The sequence below is a fragment of the Capra hircus genome, chromosome 25 (genome assembly GCF_001704415.2).
Source record: "Capra hircus breed San Clemente chromosome 25, ASM170441v1, whole genome shotgun sequence".
Lineage (NCBI taxonomy): Eukaryota > Metazoa > Chordata > Mammalia > Artiodactyla > Bovidae > Capra > Capra hircus.
In genome coordinates this window covers 3,440,764-3,457,708 of record NC_030832.1, presented here as the reverse complement: position 1 = coordinate 3,457,708, position 16,945 = coordinate 3,440,764, and the positions used below count along the sequence as shown (strand labels likewise).

General features: G+C 65.5%; 2 protein-coding genes across 4 annotated transcripts in view; one reads left to right on the top strand and one right to left on the bottom strand.

Moving 5' to 3' along the window:
- LOC102188914 (coronin-7) overlaps positions 1 to 16,945 on the top strand; it is a 54,063-nt gene that overhangs the window by 23,999 nt on the left and 13,119 nt on the right. For all 3 annotated transcript variants that reach the window (XM_018040489.1, XM_018040488.1, XM_018040490.1), the window contains exons 8-9: positions 1,207 to 1,293; positions 1,744 to 1,826. In XM_018040489.1, the coding sequence (XP_017895978.1) occupies positions 1,207 to 1,293; positions 1,744 to 1,826 (170 nt within the window). The remainder of the gene's footprint in view (positions 1 to 1,206; positions 1,294 to 1,743; positions 1,827 to 16,945) is intronic.
- VASN (vasorin) lies at positions 5,736 to 16,476 on the bottom strand. The gene is made up of 2 exons (XM_018040491.1): positions 16,278 to 16,476; positions 5,736 to 8,413 (listed from the first exon to the last, which is right to left on the bottom strand). The coding sequence occupies exon 2, from the start codon at positions 8,402 to 8,404 to the stop codon at positions 6,386 to 6,388; it is 2,019 nt and encodes a 672-aa protein (XP_017895980.1). The 5' UTR covers positions 8,405 to 8,413; positions 16,278 to 16,476; the 3' UTR covers positions 5,736 to 6,385.

Below are 16,945 nucleotides of genomic sequence, written 5' to 3'. Positions count from 1 at the left end.
CAGCCCCACCGCCAGCACCCAGCGTGGTGCCTGGCCAGGGAGAGGGCTGTTGAATGAACAAGGGTGTGCGAAAGCTGTGTGAGCTGTCTGGCACTCCTTACACGGGATGTTTGCACACCGATGAGAGGGCGAGAGAGCCCAAGTGACACTGATGACTGACCCTGGGGTGCCGGTTCCGGAACTGACCCTAGCCCCGACCCCTCAGCCCATCTTGCGTGAAGCGAGGGACATCGAGCCCCAGTTCTCAGGCTCCAGCCTAACTTCCTGTGCCGACTCAAGCCGGGTGGGAAGGGAGCAGTGAGAAAAGCTCCTCAACGACACGGAGCTGTTTCCGACGGGCTCCCACGCCGGGGTCGGCCTCCGCGGGCTGAGGAGGGGGCGCCGGGCCAGCTCCCTTCAGCCGCCTCCCTCCCTCATTCATTCCCAAGGAGATCGTGGGAAGCCTGGAGGAAGCTGGCCACGGTTTGGGGTGAGCTATTTTTGGTAACAGGGTCTTTCGTCTCAGGCTCCAGGGGCCAGGGTGACTGGGAGGGAGCTGTTTGCATTTCCTCTGGCTCCCCCCCCCCCACCGGCTCCTCTCCCCGCCGCCTGGGCCCCAGGGACAGGGCCGCCCGCAGTGTGAACCCGCCTCCCCTCCCCGGCCCAGGAAGCCTTCCTACTGGCAGCCCCAGCACCACAGGAGGGCCGTGCTCTGCCCCCTCCAGCGACTGTTCCCTGCGCTGGGCACCAGGCCCTCTCCCCGGCCCCCTGGCAGTGTCAGGAGGCAGCAGTAATTCTCGTAATCCCCCGATTTGCACGCTGCTTTGTGGCAGGCCTGTTCCTATCACATGTGGTCTCAGTTGATCCTCGCGACAGCTCTGGGAAGCAGGCAGCTTGGGCCATGAGCCGGGAAAATGAAGTTCCAGGAGGGCATTGGGTCCCAGAGCCCGAGGACGGTGACCGGCAGAGGTCGGTGACCAGCAACCGAGCGCCCCCTCTGGGGCACCCATAGGGATGTGCCACCATTCCGAGCCCCATGGCCACTTCAAGAGGGGCCTTGGCAGTGCACAGGGCAGCCGGACAGAGACTAAGCCCAAGCTTGGTGGCCAGGTCGGCCCTCTGGGTGCGGAGCTGGCCCCAGCTGGCCGCTCCTGCCCTCCGAGGGGCCCTCGGGTGGGTGGACCCCCCAAGGAGGGCCCTGGGGCTCAACGCCATCTTTTCCCCCAGAGCACGCCGGCCCATGAGAACAGCAGGGATGGCCGACTGGTCTGGACAGGCACCCAGGAGCACCTCGTGTCCACTGGCTTCAACCAGGTAGGGCTTCTCATGGCCAAACCGGACATACACACCACGAGGGCAGGACGAGCCCCTCTGGGAGGCAGGGGCCACGGCCGGCTCCAGGCCTGTCCATATACGGCCCTGCCCCGCGTGCAGCTGGGTCTCAGAGCCCCAGGGGACCGACGGCCGCTGAGAACTGGCAGATTCCATTTGCAGTAGCTAAGCCTGACCCTGGGAACTCTGGTGAACACCCCCAGGGACCAGAGTCCACGGAGGGCCCCACCCCCTTGTCACCTATGGGTTCTTGAAGGGGCAGGATGTGAAAATCCAAATCCTCCCTCCCTGGCGTGCCTCACCCCCACCCCCCACCCTCGTGACTGCCCTCCAAGCTCTGCTCTGGGGCAAGTGCCCCCGTGCCAGCCCATGTCCTTGGCCCCGGGGTTCCTGCATGGGCCCTTCTGAGCCCCTCTCTGCCCCTCCTTGCAGATGCGAGAGCGTGAAGTCAAGCTCTGGGACACCCGGCTCTTCTCCACTGCCCTCACCTCGCTCACCCTGGACACCTCTCCCAGGTAGGAGTGGCTGGAGCATTGGGTCGGCTGGCGAGTGTCGAAGGCCCCGTGATGTGTATAAACGCGCGCCGCTGGTCGGGGGCAGGCTTCTGCATGGGGGCTCATGGTGTGTTTTGGCCTTTGGGGAGGAGACTGTGACTCAGCAGGTGGGGGACAAGGTATGTGGGGATGTGCTTGATTTTGCTGTGAGTGCTCTGGTGGGGCTGAGAACTAGGACACCGAGGCTTCGATTGAGAGGTAGACGTGGGGTGACGTGGGGTAACATGGGGTCTGGAGGCAGGCCTTGGACCCGCAGGCTTGGTGAGACCCCAGCCCAGGCCCCACGCTGTCACTGGTAGTCCTGGATGAGTCAGGGGTTCGGGCAGTCACTTCATCCGCCCACCCTCCTGCAGGTGCATGCAGGAGGGTTTACGGTGGCGTCCACAGGGTTCTGGCTGAGCCAGCTCGGTGCCGGGACTGCCCAGGCCTGGGGAGGCCGGCTGAGGGGATCAGGTACAAGGGGCTGGGGGAGGAGGAGGCGGAACCTGGTCCCCGAGCTCTGACTCAGTGTGGCTTGCTGAACCCCCTACCCAGGCAGGGACCCGCAGAGGTCAGAGCTTGGACGGGGCCTTGGTCCTTGGATGTCCATCCAGCCCCTTCCTCTCCCATTTTACAGCTGGGGAAACTGAGTCACAGATGGCGCAGTGCTCTGCCCAAGCTCCAGGAGCAGGGCAGGCCGTGAAGGGGCAGGCTGAGTGCCCAAGGAGCTCCTGCCAGGGTGGCCCTGCTGAGAGCCCCAGGGAAGGGGAAACGGTTGGGGGGCAGAAACCCTCGACTCACACCCTCTCTCACGACACAGGGAGAGGACGGGGAGCTGGAAAGGCCCGTTTTTGCAGATGAGGGGGCGAGGGTGAGTGAGGCCCCCCACATTCCTTTAAAGAGCACAGTGGGTGTGAGGCCTCTGCCTGCTCTTGGCCATGGGGATCCCAGGGGTACTACTAGGACCCCTTCCCTGCATGGGAGGACTTAGGGCTCTCAGGCCTCCTGGCTTCGTGTCCAGCAGCCCCTTCCCCAGCCCTGGTGCTGCACTGGTATCTCATCCGCCAGGCTTCCCCAGGCCAGACACCCCTTTCTCTGCAAGCCCCCCAGCAGAGGGAGGGGACTGGCCCAGCCTGGACAAGGGAGTCCGCGCTGACCATCAAGGGCTCCTCACCCCACCACTTCCTGCCTTCTAGACTCCGCCCCTGATCTGTGCTGGTTACCCACCCCCACCCCGAAGGAACAGCCCCCGCCCAGCCCCATCGTGGCCCCTGGGGGAGTTAACGATGCCCAGACCCCATGGTGCCACTGGCCAAGGCTGACCCTGTAATTACAGCAGTTAAGAATAGCCTCACAGGGCCAGCGAGGCCTGGAATTTCTCAAATCACTCCCAGATGGGCGGCCAGGCCAGTGTCCCGCCCCCTTCATCCCCCAGTCCTGGCCGCTGCCCCACTGGGCCCACGCCCTTGGCAGAGGAGCTGGGACTCTCCAGCCTTCTGCAAAGCCGGTGGACGCCAAGGCTACATGCCAGCCTCCAGGCCAGCCTGAGAGCTGGTGGGCCCTCTACCCCCAGGCTCCCCAGAAGCCAGAACCCCACAGGGGGCCCCTGCGACGTGGGGCTGCTGACTGGGCTAAAGGTGGGAATCGTGCAGGGTGTCAGCTGCGCACACCACCTAGGCCTCCACCGCACCCACTCATTGTCTTTATTTTACAGATTTTCCACCTTCATTTGAGTAGAACAGTAAGAGCTACAGGAGGCCAGAGAGGGGTCAGGCACATGCCCCTCCCTGTCCCCTCCCAGGGGTCTCTGTCTCTGCTCCCAGCTGTGCCCTTCCCTGGGGGCAGCAGGTCCTATCCCTAAGGCTGGGCCCAGGCAGACGGCCACCCCGCACTTCTGCGCAGGGTGGAGGCGGGGGTTACCGTTGGGGCTGACCGAGCAGCTCACGCTCCGGCCCTGGAGAGGCAGAAACACTACCTGTCCTGGGTGCCCTGGGCTGGGTGAACAGTCAGCAGTTACCAGCCCTGAGTGGAGGCGAATGGAGGATTTTCTCCAGATGTTACCAGTGCATAAAAGCTGAAGGCAGAGAAATCGATCTTCTGTTGAGGTCACCCTGGGAGTGAGCATAAGGGTGGAGGCTGGGAGCATGCTCTGGCCAGAGGCACCCACGCCACATCCCAGCGTGTTCCCTGGAGACCCGGAGCTTCTGAGGCCCCTCCCAGCTCCTGGAGGCAGGAGGCTGACTCCCCCTCAAGGGCCAGGGAGCAAGTGTCGGCTCTGCGCCCGGGAACCTCTCCTTAGAGGGATTGAAGGGCACACGTAGCCCCGGGGTCTCAAGGACCCAGTGGGAGGCTGGTGTTTCCCCACCCACGGTCACCCTGGGTCGTGGCTGCCTCCTGGCTGTGCGTACCCCACTCGGTCCCCAGTCGCCCCTTCCTCGCCCAGCCCCTACTCTGATGGGAGGCCCAAAGACCTTTTCTGGGGAGGCTGGCATGAGTGCCCCGCCTGCCTCCTGCGGGCCCTGCCACCCACCCCCATTGCCGCCCCACTCACCAGGTTTAGCTTTGCAGCAAAAACATTCCCTCAGCAGCCACTGTGCTGAGCAGCAGCCCACAGGCCCACAATGGCCCCTTTGACGGGGCCGCCAGAGGGGAGGGCCGGCCTCGCCAGAGCCGTTCCCCTAATGGGACCCAGGCACAGGAAACCCACCTGGGCCGCCGCCTCAGGGGGAGGGCCCCACCCCAGTCCCTCTGCCCACCGCAGCCCCCCGCCTGCCTCTGCCTTGCTCACGCCAGAACCCTCTGCAGCCGATAATTGAATCCAGAGCCTCGCGTGGCCAGCGCTGACATCAACGCCCAGAGCCGCAGGGCCTGTTCCGCAGGCCTGGCCGGGCCGCCTCCTTCCCGCTTGGGTGAGCCCGGGGCCCAGGGGGCCACGACCTGTGTAGGGCGGTGGACAGGGGCCTGGGGGGAGCTTGTGCGGGCCTCTGCAGGGCCTCCGTGGCCCCTAGGGCCACCTCCCTTCTCGCCAGAGGGTGACTGGAAAAGGTGGCGGCGGGTGTCTGTGTCTGTGTTGGTTCCTCTCCCCAAACTCCTAGCACCTGGTGCAGCCAGGGCTGTGCACAGCCTCCCTGGCCCTGCCCCACCTCAGCCGGCGGCTTCCAGGAAAACACTCATAGTGCAGGGTTTCTGGGAAGCCTGTGTCCCCCCCAGTGCAGAGAGTAAAGGGGGGTCTCGGGCCAGCAGACCTCCTGCCCGTGGGTGCCGCCTCTCGCAGCCCTGGCTGGGCCTCTGCCTGCTTGCCCACAGGCTTCCTGCCATTTAGGACCTCGCTCCCTCCACCACGGCCCCATCTTTGTGGCTGGAGCAAAAGGCTGGGGTCTCCCTGCCTGAGCCCACGCGGAGGGGCAACGGGGCCATAGGCAGGGCTGACCACACCTGGTCCAGGGCCGTCGTGGGCCTGGGGGACACGGCTCAAGGCGCCCCTCCCCAGAGGAGGGTGGGCGGTGCACTGCTGGTCAGACCGGTCCCCGAGGAGGGACCCCCGGGGGTCTGTGTCTTCTGCGAGCCTCTCCCCAGCCTCTCCCGGGAGCCTGGCAGCTCCTGCTGGGAGAAGACTGGGTCTGGGGAGGGGAAGGCCGCCCTCAGTGCCCCCCTGCCCCGAGGCTGAAGCGGCCCCCCACCCCTCCCTCTTCCCACCTGGTCCCCCGTCTCCCCGGGAGGCTAGACCAGGCACCTCAGGTGAGCTGGACAGCCCAGGGCATGCCGACTGGGGCCTTGCACCTGCTGGGAAGCAGGGTCCCAGCTCCCAGCTCCCCGTTGTAGGCCGACCCTGCGAGCCCTCACCCCGCCTCCGCGCAGGTACCCTGGGGCTGTGCTGAGAAACACGCGTGTTTCTTTTTATCTTTTATTTTTCTTACAAAAGACCTTCATATCATCATTTGTCTTAAAAAAAAAAAAAAAAAACCAAAGTCCTTGTCTCTGAGTTTGAAAAACATTTTCCCAGAATAAATGGGAAAGGATCTTTTATAAATACATTTAAAAAAAAAACAAAAGCGAAACTTGTTCCTAAAGCATCTTTCTTTCCAGTTTCTTTTGCTTCTTCGCTCCCCAGGGCCGAGGCAGGATCACCTGCCCCCATCCCCAGTCCTGCTGTCCCTCTGCTCTCTTTTCCGGGGGCTTCCTTCACTGGCCCCCCAGAGTCTCCTTAGGGTGGAGGGGCTTGGCAGCCCCAGGCCTGTGTTACCAGCACACGGCAGGGCCAGCCCCACCCCAGGGGCTGCACATTGCAGAGGATGAGGTGACCCCGTCCTCCAGACACTCGTGCAGGGGGGCCCTACGAGGATCATCCCTGGGCTCCAGCGTCTCACAGAAGAGGAGACCGAGGTCCAGAGATGGGCAGGGGCATGCCGCGGTCACCCAGCCCGGGTCCTGACGTGTCCTCGTCGTCCAAATCTGAGAAGCTCCTTGACGTGGCAGCAGGACCCCCTGGCCGGTCCCAGCGGGGCCGAGGGCCCGCCCGTGGTGGTCCGTCCCTCCCAGGCTTAGATGTAGGGCTTGGCTGGGAGGGGCCCCTGTGGGCTGGGCCCCGAGTAGCCCATGAGCGGCACCTCGCACTCCAGCCCTCCCGGTGGGGCTTCCCCACCACCCTCCAATGCCTTGGGGTCTGGCTCCAGGGGGGCCTTCACCCCCTCCAGCTCCAGGGGCCCGGCCCCAGGTCCCACTTGCCCTTTGCCCTGCGCCACAGCTGCAGCGGCCCGCCCCCGCCGCACACAGAAGGCCGCCCCGACGGCGGCCAGCACGGCCAGGAGCACGGCGGCCAGGGCAGGCGCGATTAGGAGCGGCAGGTTGCCCTCGCGGGCCTGGGTGACCGGGGCGTGGTTGGAGCGGACAGCTGGGGGTGTGCGGGCCTCCCCACAGGCCTCCTCGCCCTCAGGCACCCTCCCAGCCCCCAGGGCCCGGACGCAGATGGAGTAGGTGGCGTTGGGCCGCAGCTGGGTGACGGTGTACTCAGCGAGTGAGGCGGGCAGCCGCAGCGTCACTGGCCGCTTGTCGGGGCCCGAGAGGTTGCGATAGGTAAGGCGGAGGCTCCTCAGCTGCACGGCGCTGCCCTGCTGGAAGCGCTGGAGCCCCACCCTCAGGGACGTGGGGCTGGCAGGCTCGATGCCCAGGGGCAGGGGCCGCGGCGTGGCCGGGGCGGGGCTGGGCCTGGGTCCCGGCCTCACCCGGCTCTCACAGTACAGCCCCGTGAAGCCCTGAGGACACAGGCACTCCAGGTGGCCCCGCACCCCCAGGTGGCAGGTGCCACCATTGAGGCAGATGGACGCCGGGCAGTCCCGGGGTGGAGGCACAGGCCCCGCAGTCGGGGGCGTTGGGGGCGGCCGGCTCGGGGCCTCAGTGGCCAGCTCCGTGGGGCGGAGCTGGGTGGGAGCCGGGCTGGAAGGCAGGAGCGTGGGCTCCCGCACAGGGGCCCTCGTGGTGGGCGCCGTGGCCGTGGTGGTGGTGGCCGGGCAGCCAAAGTCGGCATAGTCGAGGTCCAGGAGCAGCCGGCCGGCGTTCTTGGGTGGGAAGTGACAGCGCGTCTCCTCTGGGCTGGCCAAGGTCAGGCGGCTCTCCCGGACCCAGGGGCCGAACCAGCTGAGGGGGCACACGCAGTTGAAGGGGTTGCGGGCGGCTGCCAGGAGCCTCAGGCGGGGGAAGAGGGTGGAGAGCTCGTGTGGCAGGGCCTGCAGGCTCAGGTTGCTCAGGTCCAGCTCCTGCAGGGCCGCTAGGCCAGCCAGGTCCTCCGGCCGCAGCTGGGCGATGCGGGTGTTGCCAGCCAGCCGCAGGCGTGTCAGGCCCCGCAGGCCCCGGACGGCAGGGGGCACACGCTCTAGCTGGTTGTCGGCCACGTCCAGGTCGTGGAGGTTGCGCAGGCGGCCGAGGAGCCCCTCGTCCAGGTGCCGCAGCCCCAGGCCAGCCAGCCGCAGCGCCTCCACGTTGGCAGTGTCCAGGATGCCAGGCTCCAGGGCTGGGAGGCCGTTGTGGCTGAGGTCCAGCAGCAGCAGGCGGGGCAAGCGCAGTGGGGGCAGTGCCTGCAACTCGTTATCCTGCAGCTTGAGCTCCAGGAGGTGGTCGAGCGCGTCAAAGGCGCCAGGCTGGATGTGGCGGATGCGGTTCTTGCCCAGGTAGAGGCGCTCAAGGCGGCGCAGGCCGCGGAAGGTCTCGTTGGTGATTTCCCGGAGCCTGTTGGCAGTCAGGTCCAGGTTGCTGAGGTTGGCCAGTGGCTGGAAGACACCCCCAGGCAGGCTGGCGATCTGGTTTTGCGACAGGTCCAGGAGCTGCAGCCCCGGCAGGCCAGCAAAGCTGCCTGCGTCGAGTGTGGTGATGCCGTTCTCAAAGACGTACAGGCCCACGGTGTCGGGCGGCACGTCCAGAGGCACGGTGGTCCCCTGGCGGGCGGTGCAGAAGACGGTCCGTGGCTGGTTGCACTGGCAGCCGGGTGGGCAGCCCTGCGCCCCGGGCCCCAGGGCTGGCAGCAGCAGCAGCGGCAGGAGCAGGCGCAGGGGGGCCCTGGAGCGCATCTCTGGTCCCTGGGAGCAGAGAGGGAAACGGGAGACCGTGAGTCAGGGGCCCCAGGGGACAGCCACTCCAGGAAGGGTCAGGAGGGGAATTCCCAGCCCCCCTCTGCTCCCCACCCTCAGACCCGACAGCACACAGGAGCTGTGAGTCAGGTCCCCTGAGCCGGGGCCGGGCTCCTGCCGCTGCCCCGTCACTCCCTCGCTATGTGACTGTGAGTGGTCACGTGGCCTCGTCATGGTATCAGTTGCCATTTCCTGCGCTGACACCAGGGTTCGGTGGGCTGACTGACGCACACAGAGGGGGCCCGGCTCCCAAACGCTCAGAGACCACGAACAGCTGGCCTCCCCCTTACCCTTAGCTCCAGCCCTCCAGCCTCTCTGCAGCTCAAGAGAGAATACGTGTTGGTCAAAAAGCATCAGGCTCTGTGCCCTCCCCCGAAACATCCCCCCCCCCCCAAAAAAAAAATCTGTGCGGAGGCAGATGGCAAAGGAGGGAGAATGCAGGTCCTGGAGCGGCAGCCCCTCCCGCAGCATCCGGGCGAGACGGGCGGGCAGGCGGCCGAGCGCGTAAGTAGAGAAGCTGGCTGCCCCCGGCCGCCGCCGCCACGCTCCGCGTCCTGCAAGTGAGGAGAGACCACAGAGGAAGACCTCATGTGGAAACTATGGGATCGGTGTTTTTCCACTTGCGAAGTCAGACCTGCCCAGGACGCAGCCAGCAGGAGAGTTCCTGGGGAGGGGGAGGCAGGGAACCTTGGCCTCCAGGCACCCCCATCTTTGAGCCATGATGACAGAACTAAAGGTGGGGGGCTCAGGCCTCCCTGGAGTGGCCCAGGGTGCAGGTTGGGGGATACAGTTTGCGTGGTGGAGAGAGCACCAAGCCTGGAGATGCTCCAGAGCGGATCCTCCGCCATTTCTCAGGATCCACTCTGGGCCAGGCATGGCACAGGAGGGGCAGCTGCCATCCCCACGCGCCAGTGGCACCGAGCGTCACCCAACAGCTCCTCCAGGTGGGAGGTGTTCTCCGTGCTCCCAGATGACAGAAGAGGGGCTCCTGGAGGCGCAGGCACTTGCTGCCTTCACGCTGCCTGGAAATCTGAGCTGGAGCCCAGCTCCTTAACCACGTCCAGGTGCAGCTGGGCCTGCCCTCCTGACGCGGGGCCCAGTCCTGCCCGTGTGGGGTAGCTCCTCCAGCGGTTCCAGCTCCCACTCGTAGCCTGAACTGCCTGAGACAGGATAGGGCCACAGCACAGGCCCCCTTCACTTAGGCTTCTGCAGGGAGCCGGGGGCCCCTAGACCCCCTGAGAGGCCGGCACACATCTCCTCCAGGTGCCTCCAGCTCACACAAGGGCCTTTTGTGTTGAGGCTCAGCTTCCCCTCCCCCACACTGGCCAGCCTTCCAGCCACGCAGGTAACAGGGCCCCCGGCTGGTGTGCTGCCCACTGCTGTGCACCGGGCTGCCCTCCCCGGGGTCGTGGGCTTCTGGACCGGAGTCCAGGAGGGGCAGGTGGTCCTCCAGAGGCCACAATGGTGTCGGGCCAGCTCTGGGTAAAAGCCCGTCACCAGATTGGGCCCACCTAGAGCCACCCACCTGCAGGGTCCCCTCTGCCCCTTGGTCATTAACACTGATGACCGCTCTCCGGAGACCTGACCCCGGCCTTTGCTCTCTAGGTCCTGTAGTCCTCTCCCCAAGGGGTGTCCCCATCGGCTTTTGCTTCCCTGCATCCCAGAGAACATCTCTGCTGAGTGAACTGTGGGGAAGCTCGGCCCGAACCCAGAGGCCCAGCGCACCGCAGCCCCGTTGGCGCCGTCCCCGGGGGGCTCTGGGCCGCACCCAGCTTCCTCCCCCGCCTGGGCCCGCTCCACCCGTACTGACTCAGAGGGGCGGGTACGGCCTGGCCACCAGATGTGCTGGGAGCGACCCCCACCCCCTCACCGCGTCGGGGGTGAGCCACCTCCCCTTGAAGTCACCCTCCTGGCAGAGGGCAGGCAGGGTCAGGACGGGAGTAGGCAGGCTCGGGGACGGGGGCCCCTACCCACGGCCAGCCTGGCCACCCCTACAGCTTCAGCTCCCCTTGGGCCTTACACAAGGTCACAGCTAAAAGCCCCACACTCCAGTCTGGCAGCCCTGGGTCAGGGGCGCTCAAGGTGTGAGGTCACAGACAGCAGGCTGTCTCGGCACCCGTCTCCCCGTCTGTCCATCTGGCGTTTCAGAAAGGACACCTCCCAGGGCTGGGGTGCTTGGCACTGAGGGGCCAGGCATGGCCTATGGGGGCCTGAGATGCATATTGGGTGTGTTTCCCATTCTGCATTGAGGAGGGGCCTGGCATGGACTCTGAGCTTCCCTCTATAGTCTGCTGGCCCTTTAATCAGTGAAGTCCTCATGGGCAGGGGGAGGCAGGGATGCTGGGGGTCTGGCCGAGCTGGCGGAGGGTAGGGGGTGGCATCCTCTGCCAGGAAGAACCCACAGGCAGTAGCCACCCTGCCTCCCAGCCCTGAGGTACAGGGCTGAGTGTTTTCACCTGAACCCCACTTCCCTCATCCAGAGAGGGGCTGGCACTGAGGCGTGGGAAGGTGACAGCTCGGGGCCATCAGCTCTGGGGGCTCTGCCACCAGGAACCGGTGAGAGGGCCCCCGAGGGTAAAGGCTGACCATGGAGAGGCGGTAGGGCAGCCGAAGGTCAGTTCCGCCCCTACACACGTTCTGAGCTCCCTCCTCACCTGTGGGCTGTCTCCCCAGCCCTGCTTCACCTGGACTTGGCTCTGAGCACCCAGGGTTGTGGTTCCATGTCCTCCTGTTTGTTTGAAATGGGGAAGTTCCTTTAACAAGTTCTGGGAGCGATTCCGCCCGTCTGGGCGCGTGCTGGTGTGTGTGTGTGCGTTGGGGGCGGGAGCGTCTCCCCGGGGTCACGGCTGCCCTGGCCCTTGCAATTTCAGCAGCTCCGAAGGACCAGGGGGCTGGGCTTTGATATCTGATCTGCTGACTCCAGCAGGGCGGCGGGACCGCTCCCTCTGCAGAGGGCGGGGGGGCGGGGTGCTGGCGACAGCCCTGGGTTGGGGCGTGGGGGGCAGAGTGTCCAGGGCCTGCCCACCCCTCATGGACTCGCCTTGGCCTGGCCCCACTACGGGGCCCGCCAGGGGACTGAGCCGGGGTGGGGCTTTGGGATCCAACTGCCTGTACTGGCCGCCTGGCCCCACCCCTTTGCTTCAGTTCCCATCTGTGAAGCAGGGGGCGTGGGGTGGGTACAGCCCCTGAGTCTCAGAACTGTTTTTAGTTTGTATTTGGAGAACATTCTGAGTGGTCTCTAAATAAGTGGGTCGGTAAACATGACCTACTGAGGGTGTCACCCATGAAACCTCTGCACGCGTGGGGTGGGGGAGCCATAATGCATACATTTCAGCACAGACAAGGCTCCTGGGCCCAGGGTGGGGCCTCCACACACGGGCTGCCTGCCGTGCTTGGGCATGGAAAAGCGGGAGAAGCTGGAGCAAGCAGGCTGGGGCGGTGCTGGGGGCATCTTTCGTTCTAGAAGGGGTGGGGGGAAATGAGCTGTCCTTTGGCCGGCACTTCAACATGTGATGGGGGGTGGGGAACAGGAGGAGGGACTCTGTGAGTAAGAACGTGGTCATCTCAGCTCTCGGGGACCCAAAATGTCCCCACCCACCCCTTAGCATGGGACACACCTGCAGGCACCTACTCACACACAGGCCCTGGGTCAGGCAGGGACTGGCGAGTGGGCGGGACCCAGGCTCCAGACCTGAGGCTAGAGCGTCTCCCGTGCCTATTCAGTGGGCAGGGGTGGGTACAGGCAGACAGCAGCGGGCACACGCCCCTTCCTGCACCCGACGCTGCAGAGTGGGTACCCGGGGTCTGGGCTGCGGCTCTGACCCCGCAGCTCCCAGCGCCGGCCAGCCAGGCCTGGCAGTAGCCCAGCCCAGGAGTCTGCCAACCCCCCAGGCAGGCGGGACTGTGCCGGCAGCCAGGACGGCTGGCTCCGGTTTCGCTGACGTGTCTGAGGAGGCTCCGGGTCCGGGTCCGGTCCACCCGCCTCCCCATCCCTAGCGGGCAGCAGCCCCTGGCCCAGCAGGCGGGGGTCTCAATCCTGGGCCCTGGTGGAAGGAGCCAAGGGGACTGAGCCTCAGGTTCCCCAGAGATAGCCCTCAGGGTGAGGGTGGGGGGATCCTCGCCCTGCCCTGTGATTAAGCCGGCGGTGGGGAGGGGGTTGGGCCCACCACTCTTGGTGTCACCACCTCCAGCCGGTTCTGTCCTTGCTGTGTATAGGGCCTGACACACCACGCCACGACTTCTCCTGGTCCCTTCCCTTCCTTTCCCTTCCATCTCCCACTTACAGGGCTTCTCAACTCCAGCTGCACATTGAAAATCACCAGGAAGCTTTAGAAAAGTTCTAGTGCTCGGACCCCGCCCTCCCCCAGGCAATTTAGTAAGACTCTCTGGGGTGAGAACCGGGCAGAGTTGTGTTTCAGACGGGCAGAGTTGTGTTTCAGAGAAGCTCTTTGGGTGGGTGGGTCTCCTTGCCTAGCCCGGCCTCACAGATCCTTGGGCAGAGGGTCACCGAGGCAGGCAGTCTGTATGGCAGTCGGCTCCCTGTCTCCGGAAGCCTTGATTCCTGAGCCGGCAGCACCGGAAGAGCCAGGCCGGCCCCCTCCCCATCCCACTCCACAGTGGGAGCTGCTGGCTCCGGGTGGGTGCTGTCTGGGGCACTGTGGGTGACTTGGGAGCCGCCGGACCTGTCAGCCCAGGGCAGGGAGACCAGTGACTAAGGCCAGTCGCCAGCTTCAGGTAGCCCTCGGGGCAGCAGGACACGCCTTCTTGGTCAGTGCAGGTGCCACCCTGCAGGACACCTGCAGCCCAACTCGGAATGGGCTGGTCTAGATGCCACCATCGGCACGCGCCAGTGTGATGCCATTGGGGCTGGGCTCAGAGACGGGCCCTCCTCACTGCCCTGTCCCCACCCAGGGCCGAGACACCCATCAGGTAGGGCCCTAACCCTGCAATTAACCCTGAATTTGCCAGAGGAAGACCTTAGTCACCAAGGGAGGCCGCCAGCCCCAAGCGAGCTGGGCCCAGGCTGTCTGCAGCCTAGACAGGGTGTGAGAAGGAGGCAGAAGCCCCTCGCCCAGAGGGGTGCTTGCTCTTCTGATGCCTTCATGCCTGGGGCTCTCGGTCACCCTGCCACAGAGGAGGCCCTCTGCAGGGTCTGTGAGCTGATCAGTGGGCAGGTGGCATCGGTCGGCAGTGGTGGGGGGGGGGACCGGACCATGACCCTGCCTCTCACCTCTCACTGCGGGCCCCAGGGCCACCCCAGCCTCTTCTCAGCGCAGGCCAGCTCCCTCCTTCCTCCTTAATTAAATCTCTCAGGCAGCCTCCAAGGAATGTCAGAGCCTTATTGCATTCCCCGGGAGGAGACTGGTGGGGGCTGTCCCCCACCTTAGAAGAAAACCGGCCCCTCGCCTGCCCCCACTTCCAGTCCTAAGGTGGCCTGGTGCGTGTGTGGGGACACCCGCTCCAGCCTCCTCATACCCGGGGAGGCTGGAATGAGGAAACGCGGGGGAGGCCCACGGGCCTGGCCGCCTGGCCAGCCAGGCGGCCCAGCCAGCTGAGAGAAAGCAGTCCGGCTGCCTCTGGAATGTGGAAACCGATAAAAGGAAGGAGGCCGAGCCCCCGCCCCGCCTCAGGGCACCCCTGCCTGCCCCTAAACACAGCCGTGCTCCGGTCACGCGCGCGCGCAGACACATGCCCACGCCAGACACACGCCCACTGGGCTGTGCTTTGAGACACACACACACGCCCTCCTGCTTCTCCAAGAACTCTCAAATTCCACAGCAGTGAGGGGAGCTGGTTTTCTTGGCAGAGCCTTGGGCTCCCTGGCCCAGGGAGGGGACTTGGAGGGGGGCTCTGGGGGGGACCCTTAACCCCATGAAGTGGCGCTGCTGTCCCTCCCGTGAGCTCAGGGCCTGCCATTATCAGTGTTGCTTCTGCGGGTAGAGGGCTCACCCAGTCTTCTCTCCGGTCACTTAGGAGAACTGGCCAGCTGGCCTGCTGAGGTGGGAGCTGCCTCCAGGGCCCAATTGAGACCCTGCCCCCCTGATCCCAGGAGCTGCCCAGGCCAGGGGTGGGCGTCCACTTTAAAGTCCCCACAAGGACTCAGCTCTCTTTACCTGGGACTTGTCCTGGTGGGGACCTGTGGAGGTAGTTAGGACCCCTCTCCTGCCCAGGGCATCTCCCTGGGGACATCTGCCTGGGGCGAGCACAGGTATGGGCACTGTCTGAGGGACTTTCTCGTGTTGAACCCCTCCTCCTCCACGTCCAGGGTCTGGAGAGCGTGGTGCCATAAGCAGCAAGTACCCTGGGCCACCTGCCCAAGCTGACCCTCTGGACCCTCGGGTCCCAGTCTGCAGCTGCAGGAGGCTGGGGGAGGTAGGGACAGTCAGTGCCCAGGCCCCCAGCCTGGCACGCGTGTGCTCATCCTCCCTGGGCCGGAGTGTGGGGGGGGGCAGATAATGGTCTGGAGGGAATCCAGCTGGGCTGCTCATTACCAGAGCCCTCTTCCTGCCTCTGACACTCTGTTTACAGAAGCTCTGGGGGCTAATTCCCTTGGGAGAAGACCGCAAACTCAGGGGACGGCTCTCCCATCCCCCTGCGCCCGCTTGCCTCAGCCCTCTCGGGCCTTGCCAATAGCTGGGCCCATACTGGACGTCATGGCCCGCTGAACCTGCTGACCCCACTCGGAGGTCACCTGCCCAGCCACCCCTCTGCGTCCCCAATGCCCAAAGTCTAGCCTAGTGGGATGGGACCTCGAGATTTAGTTGACTCGCGACCCCCCCCCCACCCCGCCCCCTGGCCCTGGAGAGGGCCCTGGCCTGGAGGTGGGGCCTCTGGGTCTTGATGCCACACTCCATCTGGGGCCTCACCTGCCCTTGGTGCAGAAGGTGAGCAGAGTGACCCTCAGGGCGACTTCCTCCTTCCCACCTTTCACACTCCACCCCTCAGCCCCAACGGGAGGGGTAGTCAGCGACCCTGGTGTGGTAATCGTTAACGAACGGGGGTGAGGCAGAATGCTTGGCACCAATCAACTGGCCTGCCAGTGACCACAGGGGACCTCGCAGCCTTCAGGCCCCAGGGCTGCCAGCCCAGGGACACAATAGATTAGGCTGGCTCCAAGCCACCAGGTTCTCAGCCTAAGCAAAGCCCCTTCCCTGGAAGAGGCAGAGATGGGGCAGCCTAATACCTGGAGTACGACCCCAGCCGGCCAGGCAAGGTCCATACCCGGCTCCAATGCGGCTGCATGCCTGTGGCCCCCATGCTCTGCCCTGAGTGACATGGGCCCTCAGGGCCGAGCCCAGGCCGTGGATCTGCACAGGGGGGCGGGGATCGGGGTTGGGGTGACCAGAACCCGACTGTGTCACTCCAGGAGGTAGAAGTAACCTAAGACTGTCGTAGCCATCCCCTCAAAGGGGTTTGATTCATAAAACTGGTCATGCCGGAGGGCCCAGCCGTGGGAGGAGGAAGCGAGGGAGGGGGTGTTTATTTTGTCTGCTCGCAGCCCCGCAGGCCGGTGAGCCGCGTACGCGCGCGCTCGCGCGCGCGCGCGCCCTCACCCCAGGCCGTGAAGCTGTCGGCGTCCGAGGACTACCAGATAGGGGGACGGGCTGGGGCGCACGGCGAGTTGGCCCAGGTGATCTTGCAAGGATTGGGGGCCCGCGTGCCCGCCGTGAGTGCGTGTGCGCGCGGCGGACGGGGCCAGTGGTGGGGGGAGGCGGTGGCGGGAGGTCCGCGCGCGTGATCGGCGCGTGTGCACAGCCCGCCCGGGGCGCCCTCCGTTCCCACCCCGCAGCCCTCAAGCCCGGCAGACACTCACCGGGCGGCAGCGGCGGCGGCGGGAGCCGGGCGGGACGCGCCGCGGCCTCAGTGCTTCCCAGCCCGGCTGCCGGGGTCCCGAATCGCGAGGTCCCGAGGCAGTCGGCGTCTGTCTCTCCCTGCCTCGGGCTCGGGCTGCGGAGTCGCCTGGCCGGAGGCGGGTCCCGCCTTAAGAGCCGGGGGGCGGAGCCGCCGCTGGCGGGGGCGGGGTCGCCCCCTATTGGCCGGGGCGGGGCCGCCGGAGACCCGCCTCCTCTCCTGGCCGAAAGGGTCTTCTGGCCGGGCAGGCTGGTCCTCACCCGGCCGCCCTCCCGAACAGGGGACTGAGAGTCGTAGGAGTCCCGCGGTTTAGCCCGGTCCAGTTTGCCGACCCCTGTGCTTTGTGAAAAAAAGAGCGAATATCGAATGAGACCAAGCGTCCCAAACCTAGATGGGGCAGGTGATTTAAATTCAAGGAATGCCCCCCACCCCCCAGAGCCTCTGGAGACCTAGGGAGGGCAGCCCCGATGACCTGTCCCACTCTGCCAGAACTTGCGATTTTTCAGGGAAACTAGAAATCTGCATTTTTTAGGTGAAATCTCTTTAAGTGTGCTGTTCTTGGTTGCTAATTCCAATTTCAAGAACTTCTGGAAGGCCACACACACAGCCCTTCTGCGAGCCTCATAGGCA